General features: G+C 36.4%; 1 protein-coding gene across 1 annotated transcript in view; it reads right to left on the bottom strand.

Annotated features, from left to right (window-relative positions):
- The window catches only part of LRBA (LPS-responsive vesicle trafficking, beach and anchor containing), a 419,049-nt gene that overhangs the window by 23,445 nt on the left and 382,563 nt on the right, over positions 1–13,041 (bottom strand). Inside the window, 2 exon segments of the mRNA XM_009327509.1 lie at positions 5,217–5,384; positions 9,918–10,073. Coding sequence (XP_009325784.1) covers positions 5,217–5,384; positions 9,918–10,073 — 324 coding nt within the window.

Here is a 13,041-nt window from a genome sequence, read left to right as displayed (position 1 = left end):
TATCTAATATTTTCTTTAATTACCAATTTGATAGAATAAGACTGCAAATTACATTTGCAGACGTGAGTTGCTGCAAGCTTGCTGGAGGACAGGATGAGAATTCAAAATGAGTTTGTCAAATTGGAGAAACAGTCTAAAAAGAATACAATTCAGAAAGTTTAAAGACAAGATTCCACAGTTAAACTACACACAGGAGGAGAAACAACTGAGTAGACAGTCATTCTTCAGAAAAGACTGGAATTTATATTGGCTCATACACGTAAAGAATTAACCCTGTCATGCTGTTTTGAAACAAACAGATATCCCATGGGGATGTGAGAAGTACTGGTCTGTAAAACAGGTTGTTTTCTACTTATTACTGGAAAGGCTTCAACTGCATTGCTATGTCTACTTTGAGGAAGACAAACAATTGAAGAGGAAAGGAACAACAAAAAAAAAAAATCAGAGGTCTAGAAAAACATGACTTACGGCAAAAGACAGAAAGAACTGGGTTATTAAATCCAGAAGCAAAGAATTGCAGGTCATGGTAATCCAAATAACTGGAAGTTGTTGCAAGGAGGAAATAAATAATATGTTCTCTACACAAAGAATAAATATATAAGAAATAATAGAATTCAACTGCTGCAAAAAAGGACTGCGTACTAGGCTGAACGCCGGGAAAAGACTGCTAATGGTAGGGCTTGTAAGGCCCGAAAATGTATTTGCCAAAGTATATAACAGAAGGTTGGACAAACATCAGTCGAGAATGGTTTTGGTGTAGTTAAGCCTTTTTTGGGAAAAGAGAATAGATCAGGTGACCAAAGCTCCTGCCCGCCCTGTTTCCTATGGTTCTGTCATTACAAAGTAAAATGCAATCCCTCAACCTAGGAAATGTCCAAACACTAAGAGTTGCCACTTGAGCTTCAAAGCCAGAGCGGGATCTGAAAGTGATGCGCGCCATTTGTATGCAAATGAACTCTCTCATCTCTTTTCTCGAGCCATCACACGTAGTGCCTCCCCTCACCCCCCACTTCTCGCCTCCCCTCCACCTCCATCGCATTAGGCCGGGCAAGTGCAAAACACGGCAACTTTCCCTCTCCCAGCAAGCTCTACACATCCTACCACCCTATGCAGGAATAACACAAGTCCTGAAGCATAGCGTCACGTCCCCAAGCGGTACCTCACTATTAGATCGGAGCCTCTAAATATGCAAAAGCCAACCCTGTGATACAGGTCACACATGGGCTTCAAGGGGTATCAAGGGGAGGGTTACATCCTCTCCCTCCTACCTCCCCCACCTCCCCAAAGCAAGCCACATGCCAAGGAGAGAAAAATAAAAGCCCCTTATGCTATCCAAAGTGACTTTACATCTCCACAGTAAATTATGCTAATTAATGTGAACTCAACATGGCTCAGGGCTATTCTAAAGGATACAACCCTTTCAGATCCTTTGCTCTGTTCTGAATTATTTCTACACTTGGTCAGAAATTGTCCACAGAAACATTTCTGCATCAGAAAAGGTCTGCGTACCGAAGTGAAGTACTGCCATGCTTCTACATTTTCAAAAACAATTAATTTAGAAAGAAAAAAACCCCTACATTTGATCAAAGCGCGTGGTGAAATATTTTTTGAATTTCAGGTTTTAATTTGAGAAGGAAAAAAGGACTTAACCTAAATGTAATCAAGCTGTTTTATGAAGAATAAAAATAGTTTCCAGCAGATGTGTCCCACGTAGGAATTTCATATCTTTGAGATTTAAATTCATCAAATTTGGTTTAAATTGATCAATGCATTCGAGAGTTATTAGGGAGAAACTAAACGGACAGTGAGATGGCATAGGTATAATTTCTTTAAGAAGTCAGCTTAAATGTTAAAAATTAAAGAATGTAAATAATATATATTTCAGTAACATATTTCTTCTGTTAAACCAAAAACGTAAAGAATTTTTCTATACAGTCCAGTTGGCCAGAAAATTGTCCTGGATAGAGAATATAAAACAAAACACTTATTTATCACGTATGCCATAGCCCACCTGGTTTGTCAGCCTGAGTTAAGTACCATTCTAAAACATGAATATATGCAGCCAGAGATCAAGAGCTCAGTACTTCCTAAAGTAACAAAACCAGATAAAGGAACTTAAATAAAATGTAACTGGTGGAGTAATTGGTACCCAATGGGATAGCATTTAGGGTAGCTTGATCATACTAGTCTGCGGACTGATAGACATCAGAGGCAACAGGTACTATGAAAGGAGGAAAGAAATGCTCCTGTTTTAGATTATTTTTGTTGAAACTTCTCTGGCATCACGATTTGGTACAGTGCCATTGAATGCATGTTGCTGTGAAGTCATTTTAAGATGGAAATTCGAGATAATTAGGGAGAAAAAAAAAGAAAGAAGTATCAACTTTGAGAGTATCTAAAATCCCAATGAATAATGCTCATTGAAAGCATGAATAAACTATATTTTGAGGTAAAAAATCATAAGCTTCAAATACAAAAAAGACATCAGACAAGTTAAATATCTAGCATCCCACAAATGGGTGGAAGTTACAGTTGCAGTAACAGGGCTCAAAACTCAACAAGTCTGCTGGTGTGTTCCATTTCTGACAAAATCAGAACTAAGCAGAAACAGCTCTTTTTACTTGCCTTTTCAAAAAAACTCTGACTGAACAGAGATGCCTACAGAAAGCTATTTCTGGGAAAAATTAACCCCCCCAGATTACCATCTCTTTGAAGCAGAAACTGTCTTTTACTATACACATGTCTAGGCCTATGTATAGTGCCATGAGATTCCAATTCATAACAAAGGCTTCCAGGCATGCTATATCACAAAAAAAGCTACATAATGGCAACTAGTAAACAGGAGCCATTGCATGTCCCTGAAAGTACAAGTTCAATAGGACTGCAAACAAAGAGACTTATAAGGTAGCTATTGTTTGATTCTAAACACTAGTTAAAATAGCCTAGTATTAACTTTGAGAACTGCAAAATTTTAATACGTTAGAAATTTGTGTTAGAGAAGAGTCAACAGATTGTAACAAAATCTACCTATTCTAGTTAGATTCTAGGTACAAAATCTCAGCGTGTGATCTGTTAAGGTCATAAAGGAGCCTACAGCCTTAAGGTCTTGTTCACAAAGCAGGCAAGCCTGGCAAATACTCAACAAGAAGAACTTCTCAGGACAGGCCTAGGACTCTGCAAAGATGGGCTGCACTTGCAGGCCTTGAAAACACTGTAAGGAGACACCTACAAATGTTCACTGCTTCACACCAGTAAAATATTTAGGGTTTTCTCCTCAAAGTCGCTTGACTGTCAAGCTCTTAAGTTCCTTTCACAGACTTTTTGGAGTTTCCAAGTTCACAAATTCCGCAAAAATAGCGCAGAGTTTGCATTTTTTTTAAATTGATAGATTGCAAAATATGTATGAAGTATTCACAGAGATTTTGTCCCTCAACCAAAGCCATATTTATTTAAAGATGCTCATAAAATTCTGCTAGCCACATCCCAGAAAAGCTCCCATCTCTTGAATCGGCCTGTTGGAAGGATAATGGGGATAGTTTGCTCACATCTTCTGCCTGAAGATTCTGCAACTGTGCGAACTGAACTTCTGTATCTTGTTCAATTTTTGAATAGTTTTCACAGTCAACATCAAATAATTTGCAAGTTAAATTCAGATATTCATTCTGATATTAATTAGTTGTCCTTCTTCAAAATAGTTCATGGGATGCAATTTCAATCAAACCACCTCTTTTTTTCAAATTCAAGTAACTCCACTTGAGTAACAGATTGAGTATGGAACACACAACTTTACCAAATTGATTAATTTGGAAGATGTCAGATATTGTTTACATTATATGAAATTGTATGCCAGTTATAATTGCAATATATGCCAGATATAACAACACTTGTTGTTTTCCAGATGTCCATTTTGTCCTCTGCAGAAAGCAGGTATGTTTTTACTAGTATTTAAACAGGGTCAGAGTAGACCTTAAGTGTATGGCAGAAAACCTGACAAACACTCCTCTTAAGACAGACAGAATATACTGCTTCTCACCCCTTCTCTTCAGGGCATTTTGGTTTTGGCTGAACAGGACCTCTGTTTGGCTATGATACGCCCCTCTATTCACATATGTAAGCTCTCATGAGCTGTCTTGAAAGCCTCTTACTCCTGTGAAGTGGCTCACTCAGGCTTTTTCTCAAGCTGCATGTCTGCCTTCTTTGCTTTGGGGATCAGGAATTAATTTTTTCTGTGGAGTGAAACTGGCATAATAACAAGATCACTTTCTACCTTTCCTGTTATATAATACAGGCACAGCAGGGTTGAACAGTCATAACGTTTCATTCTTTTCCATAGAAAATTATGAGTAAAAAGAGAGAATCTTCATGAGTAAAAAGGTCTGGGATTTCCTGGGAAAAGGTGCAAGATAGAAGAGATTAAATTCTTTGGGAAGTGCAAGGTGAGTTTGGGTGTGGGGGGGTTAAAAGTGAATTAGGCTGAAGCAGGGTTACTCTGACTTATTAGTTTGGTTATATGGTATGAGCCCTGTTGCTTGCACTAGAACCAATTAGAATGCCTAGTATGTGAGAGTGAGGATTAGGCACGTAGCACCCTACCAAAACGTTAAATGAAAAAAGTTTCAAGCTTGCTTCTTTAATCTGTCCCATGTGTCTGTCCTTCTTTCACTTAAGTGTCCTGCTCAGGCCATTACACATCTCATTACAATGACCTTAGTCTAAGTTAAAATTCACTGTCTGCGTAACTCTATTGATAGCTAAGGTACCGCTGTGAGAACCTACATGCATAAGATTACAGTTCCATAGAATACAGTCTGCACTGGAGTGATACACAGTCTTTTTTGTTTTGAACAACTCAAATGCAGGTATTTAATGAAATCGTCATGTTGAGAGAAAAAGATTTACTCAGATTGAACAGGAAATATAAAAAAATTAGTTCCCTTCTCTCACTCCCGGAGCCACTCCTTCCCAATTGAATGAGTGACAAGAAAAAATTTATTGGTAATGTTCAGTATCCTATAACTTTAAAGATTAGTTCTACTTGTGCTGCAAAGCAAGCACTGTTTACCCTCAGTTCTTTAAACTAGAACTGATCACAACTACAAAAAAAGAAACACTGTACTTTGACATTAATGTTACCTAAAACTTTGTCATGCGAAGTGTTCACTCAAGCCATTTTTAGACAATGTCCTTATAAAACAGGTTTTTCTGGTTTTGCTTACCTCTTGGGTTATCACCAATGATACTGGTTTTGCCATTCCAGTACCAGAGCAGCAATGTTGCATCACGCGATCCTGAGAGAATGTAACAATTTCCTCCGATATAGGACTCAGAACGAGCAAGACAGGTTACAACATCCCAGTGACCAAATATTACTTGTATCAGTTTACCTGAAACACACAGAATTGATTGTTTTAAAACTACGCTTTTATTCTAAGGCAAATTAAATACATTATAAAGTATTTTAGAAATATTTTCTTTATTAAAATGGTTCCAAAAAGAACTATAGTGGAGAGTACTTTTTTTTTTTCTTGATTTGGTGGAAACTTATTTAAAAGTGCAGTAGTCCACACAGTCCATACAAAAAATATTTACAGTCCATAAATATTATACTTTATTCAAAGGCCAATCATGCTAGAAGGGTTTTTTATTCTATATGCTTACATTCACTTTACAGACAGGAAACATAATGAGATTCTCTTTTAAGGCAAGTTTAAGGTAAGTTTACTGATGAAAGTAACAGCAAAAATGCAAATCTGATGATGATGTGGGAAACAGAATCAGAAGAAGCTACAGAACGTTTAGGAACCAGAAGAAACTGGCAGTGAGAACATATATGTGCGAATAGCAACATGCAGCTTTAGAGCATCTCCTTAAACAGAAAAAAGGAGATTTAGATGAAAAATTACTCTTATACCCAGGTTTTTCCATCACCATTTAAACACTTGCCAATTATTTCAACCAGCATCCTTCCCTTTTAAGAATTTCTGCAATGTTCAGAAAACATCGAAAGACAGACCTGGAAAAAACTCTCTTACCTATTGCATATAGGCAAACACTTGTACCACTGATAAGGGACATAAATGTTAAAAAGAAAGGAAAGCCTAGGCAGTTGAAAATGCGCCATTCAAGAGTCTGTCTAAACATTAATACCACTATTACCTTTTAACCTTAACTAAACAGGACAATATTTTCAGAGAAATGTAAATTTGGATGCTCATGCATAGTGGATTTGCAGGTGGCAGAGGAAACACGTAAGGTCACCCACAGTAGATCTCTGCCAGACCACCCTGCCAGAGGCTGGCTCCTGCACAGCAAACGTGTCACGTGTCCTGCTGGTTTCTGGATCTGCCAGCAGCAGATCCTATGAAATGAGAAAGTAAGCACTAAAATCCATCTCATTGGATTTGCTGAAGCCTAGCAACTGCAGATCTTGTAGAGACAGGACAAAAGATACACACATTTCTTATGTGCCTACTTGGCCCATTCAGGTAACATGGGCCAGGCCAAATTCTGCATCCAATGACAGAAGGAAATGTGATGCCGTTAATGTGTGATCTCAGATTCCTCAGCCCAAACGACCAGGTATCCAATCTGTGCTTTGGGCTGAATAAAGAATGAGGAAGAACGGAAGGGGAAGAGAGTGATGGCTTTGGAAGGATTAACAACACAGGCCAAAAAAGAAATAGGAAATGCAAACTACTGTACCTGAAATACAATGTTCTGAAAAGTGTTTAAAAATAATAACTAGAAACATGACAAGTAGTAACACAAATCAGTGTTGGGACTCAAATTAAGCACATCTTAATAAAATATTTTGGCACGTGAGTTAAAAATGATTAGTCAATCATATAATGTGGCTAGTAGGACACATTTCATAGCCCTCTTTCTATGCAGTACAAAGGCATTGTATTCATATCCAGCCACTAAATAACACTAACGGTAACGAAAGACTTAAGGGAGTGGTTCTGAGGAAAGAATAAAAATAATGTCAACAGCCTGATTTATAACAGATCAAAAAGGTAATTGCATTCAAGTGGAGAAAACCAGAAAAAAAAACAAGAGAAAGGTATTAATATCTACAAAAAAGGGGAATTACATCCTTCAGTACATGAAGAAAAAACAGAATAACATAATGCAATTTAAAGCAAACCTGTACATCAGATTTAAAATAAAACACTGACAAAACTTGTTAGGCAAGTATAATCCTCCAAGAGAAACTGTGAAATGAAGTACTATCACATGACTGGAAGGGGCAAAACCCTGGAATGCACACCTACTGTGCAGATCTACCTTCTATTGGAAAAGAGAGTAACCCAGGGATCAAGTCTTTCACTCATCTCTGTGAGCCTGTAATAGCGTTCTATAGTGGCCACCTCTGCACACCAGGGCTTTAATTTGTGCCGCAGGGTCACCTAACTGTCTCAGATGCTGACCAGTCAACAGATGTAGTCAGAAGTTACTGAACTTCACAGCTAGGAGCAGTGAAACGCTCACAGACTACATAACCTCATTTTGGCAACAAGCAAAAACATCTTACCAGATGTATGTTTTTCCCTGAAAATTCAAGTTGCCAATTACATGGTTTAGATTTGAGAATAATTTAATTATGTGATATATTTTACAGTTGTATAGCCGCAGGTATTCAACTATCTCAGGTGATTTATACTTTTAGAACACAAGTTTATGCTATAAACATTGCTGAGTTATAGAGATCTCTCTTTCAATTATATTCTATGTTTATAGATTCTGTTCTAGAAAACAAACATTTTTCAAGGCTATTTGTTTGACAGTTGTTCGTGTAGTTGCAATGCCTTGTTAGTTTTACTTTGTTACTGTGCAGCTAAGGTTCAATCAATTCCATCAAAACAAGAAATAAGCTTTTGCTCTTTCATATTAGTTAAAAAAAAAATCATTAATCTCGTAAGAGTTCCTCAACTTTTTTGTTTGTTTCCTTTAATAAGAGTTGTCCTCTCTATACAGGAATATCAAACTTTACCATATGCACTCAGATATCCCTTTTTGACAGAACAAATTTTCTAGTTAATGTTTTATTTGACAGCTGTGCTACGAATAATTAAAAGAAAAATAAGACTCAAGTCTCTGCACTACTGAATCTAAAATGCTGTCTAGAAATCATTCCCACTACTGGAGGGAGGTTTTATTGTGCTTCTGCTATACTAGCTGTGCTGAGAACCCATGATTTATGATAAAAGTATTTCCTGTTAAAGAAACCCAAACAAACCCAAAATCGAATAGGAAAAAAGTTCCTTTTCTGTGTAAGTGCTAAAATATAATTGAATTCAACACTTGTGATCACTTGCCATTATGCATTACTGATCACATCATCTTTTTCCCTTGCTGTTCTGCTGATTTCAGAGTAAGTATTTCACTGCTATATTCTCATTTTAATTCAAAGCAAAATAAACTACATCTGAATTCACTTGATTTAAGCTAGAGCTAGAGTTGCTATATTGACAAACAGGAGACACACAGCAGACACAAATCTTCTGCAACTTTTTTGACAACTGTATTTTAGTTTATACTGTAATTAGCTATGGTAGTAACGAGATGCCTGGTGTATCTGACTTACACACAGAGGACATAAGTTAACGAGATATCTGTAGTTCAGATTTATACATGACAAAGCTACCAAAATCATACAAGTTCCTTCCATAGGTGTAAAGTAAAATATATCCTTCGACCTAAAAGAATTAGTTCTCTATTCATATAAATCAAGAATATACACTGAATATTTATTACTGCTAGCAACTTTTCTGAAGATCTCCTTTAAATTCACAGTTTTATGTAAATTTATTTTCATCAATGAGAAAATTAAACTAAGAAGGGTCTAACAAGATGTCCGTATAATGAACTGTAGGCAGTCAATAGGAAGTAAATGCAACTTCTCCTTTTTACTTAAGGCTTTAAAATTGCAAAAATGACAGATATGCTAAAATATGCCATGCGATCTAGTCTTAACAGATTTTCATTAAAGACCATCCTGTTTTGTTAAACATTTTGATTTGCCAAGTGTGAAAAACACTATTAACTAATATATTTAAGAAATGATGACAAACATGTAGGATATTCCCTAGGGATTAATAACTTACTGGAAAGCTTGATGGCACACACACATTAACCACACCGGGTCATTAATCCCAAAGAAGTACCTTGCAGTGAGGTCGCTATTCCCATTATAAGATAATGAAAGGGAAAAAATCATACCTATTTTTTTCTGGGGCTCCATGGCTTTTAAATTCCTGTAGCTCTTACACTGAAAGCTTCTTTTCTATTTAGCATGACACATGCATGACTTCAACGGTTTGGATACATGCCAGCTGACAGACTAATTTAACTGCTGCCCATTATATCGATCAGTTTATGTTATATGAAAGAATTCAGTGGCTCCAAATCAATTTTTCTATTATAGCATAGCTTTCAAAGGCTTTCGTAAGTATTCTTTCACCAGATTTCAAGACTTCACTTCTGTTCTTATTCTGTGGTGCTTGCCTGTATTTCCTCAAAAAAAATTCTCTGGTGCTGAAAACCAACCAGAGTTAAATTCAAGTAAGCACTCTAAGAACAATTAATTTTCCTGGTATGCAAAGCTTCACAAAAACTCATTTACTTGTGGAAACTACAGTGTAAGAACAGGCATGCCTGCCATACAGACTTAAAGTGTGATGCTATGGCTAAACAAGAGCTCCTTGTCTTACATTTGCCATCATTCCACAAAAATGATAGCATATAATACGCAGTAGCAGTAGGTAAGAAAAGATTTGACAAATATTATTAATAGGGGAATAAATACATACTCCACTTTCTCCCCCCACTCCTCATTCTTTCTTTATCTGAAACAGTAGGTTGACGATGAACAGAAAAACCTTTTAGGCTATTCGCATATTTTAAAAATACATTACCTGAGTCGGTAGAATAAACTCGGAAACTCTTGTCCCAGAAGCCACAGACCAAGATGTAACGATTATCAGAGGTGATGACAAAACACTGGGAATGTACCTGAATGCTTTGGTCTAAAAGGTCAGTGATTTGCCTTCTGTGCATACCTGTATTGCTGGCTGAACAGAAAGACACGCAAATCGAGAAATTTTAGCATCCACATTCACAGAACAAAAGCACATTTTAGAAACCTATGTTCACACCAAAACTATTCCTCACTGCTGTTACTTGTTTTTTGTGGCAGGGACATTTTCATTCTACTTTTACGATAAAATGCTCATTACACTTCTGGGAACAATGCTAATTCCTTGTAGTATATATTCTAAAATAGAAGAAATCCCTTCTTTAAGTCAAATGCAGCTGACATATAAATGAAAGATTGCAAAAAGGAATGATACATAAAACTGTAATAAGCTTCCTTCCCCCCTTCTTCTAGTATAGGAAATTAAAAATTAAGAAACAAAGGCAGGCAATGTAATTATAAGAGAGTACATATAAATATGTGCTGTATAGTGGCTCAAATGCAGCAGACAATGGAATTATTATTTCAAAATCGTACACAAGTTGTATTTCATTGCAAGCATTGTAATTTAAAAAAAGAATAACTGCAGTAAACATCACTACCATTTCACACTTTTTTGAGCATTGCACAAAAATTAACCAGTTTATCTCCACAATCTCCTTTAGGGTTGAGAGAAAATATTTACCCTGCTTTGATCACCTGCTGTTTTATTTCCCCAGATAATCTTGCATTGTGAACCCACAGAATGGACAGGAATCAATTAATGAACACATTTTTCATATTGTATTTTGTCCTTATTAATTTATGTGTGTGCATATATATATATATATATATGGATCCCTATAGATATGTATCATGAAAATCCTACAATGTAGGCAGAACTTTTAATGTGCTTTGTTCCCAAGGGAACCTGACTCCTATCCCAGGCAAGTAAGTTCTCCTGGGCCCAGGTTTGTCTTCCGACTGCTCTATATATTATTCTATAACAAATCCTTAATTTATTTATGCTTTCACTATGTTTAAAATGTTGACACTGTCTTGTCCATATGGGTAGCAAATAATTTAGCAAGGTATTGCCACTTGCTCTGCAGGTAACACGTAACGGGGCCTTTCAGACGTTGCTGTTTTACATCTTCCTGTGCAACTGGAAAATGAGGACAGCAGGAAACCCTCCTTATGACCGAGACAGCAACAAGGTTCCTGCTATAACCATAAAAGTGTGATTTTGTGGTCCTCTTAGGTGCCATTTCTAGGTAAATGTGTCTAGCCACAATTAAAAACCTTTAATATTATCTACATAATTACTTGCTTGTACCCAATGATGCTACTTAACAGTGACAAAGAAAGCCTTAAACCTTTTAAACTACGTCCAATGTAATCACAAGGCTGATTTGAGATCTATTGTATGAAGAGAATATTAAACCATTTTTCAGAACTGTGAACGTTAATTTTAAAGGTGTTTATACCAAACAAATGTCAAAATATTTTGTAAATTAAAGGCAAGCCTGAAAATGGAATTATAATTTTAAAATCATGAAAAATGCAAATGAAAATAAAAAATTTATTTCCTTCCTAATGTTCTTCACAATATGTAGAAAAATCATCAGACAGGTCCAATGTGATTTGGGGTTTTTTGCTGTGATGTGTATTTATATTTTTAAGATCTACTTGATAGCAGGTTTTAAAACAGAATATACATTTCCTGCTCCAAACATCTTTTGGATAAAATCTATTTCAGGAAGGGAAGGAGAGTTACAGCACATGTCCTCCTCATTATAAATTCTAAGTATTGCATTATTCAGATGGGAATTGATTTTAAAAACTTTGGAAAAACATTTTAATTTTATCAGCTCTATAAAATGGTTTAATATGCCCACACTGTTCCTGATTTAATTATCAGAGAGCTTACCCAGCAAAATGGCTACACAGCAACAGTCTGTATCTACAGACCAATACAAAGCAGTTCCTACTGTGATATGCATATTAGTTTTGAAATTAATTCTCACTGGCTGACAGACCTGTCATTCTAACCTATCCAGGCAAGTTCGTTTTTGCTCTGATTTTTCCATGCTTCTGTAATTGGCCACGTCATTTCTTTTTCACTTAAACTACCATCCTGAAATGGATGGTATAAAAAACAGAGTTAAGTTTGAAGTCTAATAGAATTGAGGGTGGGGGAGGGGAATCCTGTCGTCTTTGCTCCTGTGAACTGTCCTACAACTAGTTTGTATTTTGGGGTTAGGTTGTTTGAGTTTTTCTTTTTTGATCATGTTTAAGGTTCCATTTGCCATGCTACAGGCTCCTGAATTATAGTCCAAGTATACACTCCCTGAAGTTGGGTCTGTAATGAAAAAACTGACCAAACTCTAACCATGCTAATAGAAAAATCAGCTCTATATAAACTAATAAACCTCTATAATAAAAAGTCATGAATTGAATCTATTACACTGAGTCATTAAATAAGAGAGACATTCCTCCACCCCTTTTTAATAAAAGAAAAACATACACAAATTTAACTAGTGATGCTGATCAAAAGATGCAATACCCTTGAAAAATGAATGCTAATATCTCAGTACTATAACGGAGTGGGCAATATATTTCAACTTTGAAACCGCTTTGCAATTACACATTAATCCCCTCAGCCTGAACAGCAGGTCTATGAAGAAAGGATTGATCTCCTTTAATGATGAAACCCTGGCACCATGGTTTTATTTTTCACAACACGGTGCAGTTAAGAACCCCACTGTTATTATGAAAATTTCCTCAGCAAAGGAGCTCCATCACATTACCAGTGCACCAATTCATCATAACGTGCCTCGCTCCTGCTCATCAACAAGTCTGAGTGATGAAAAGATCCAATATTATCCTGACAGTACTTCATGCACATTCTCAATCACACATTATTACAGCATCCATATTAATTTTCACTGACACGCGTCCTAGGCCTGTTCAAATTAGGCAAACCAACGAGGGGGAGTTGATGAAATACCAGCATAGCCACAGCTCATTGCATTCCAATTTGCATGCAAATGGTTTATCAGGAAAATTCCATTCCCAGCAACCAG

This window comes from Pygoscelis adeliae, unplaced genomic scaffold (assembly GCF_000699105.1).
Source record: "Pygoscelis adeliae isolate BGI_AS28 unplaced genomic scaffold, ASM69910v1 Scaffold157, whole genome shotgun sequence".
Lineage (NCBI taxonomy): Eukaryota > Metazoa > Chordata > Aves > Sphenisciformes > Spheniscidae > Pygoscelis > Pygoscelis adeliae.
The sequence above is the reverse complement of the archived record's forward strand: the minus strand, read 5'-3'. Positions and strand labels throughout refer to the sequence as shown.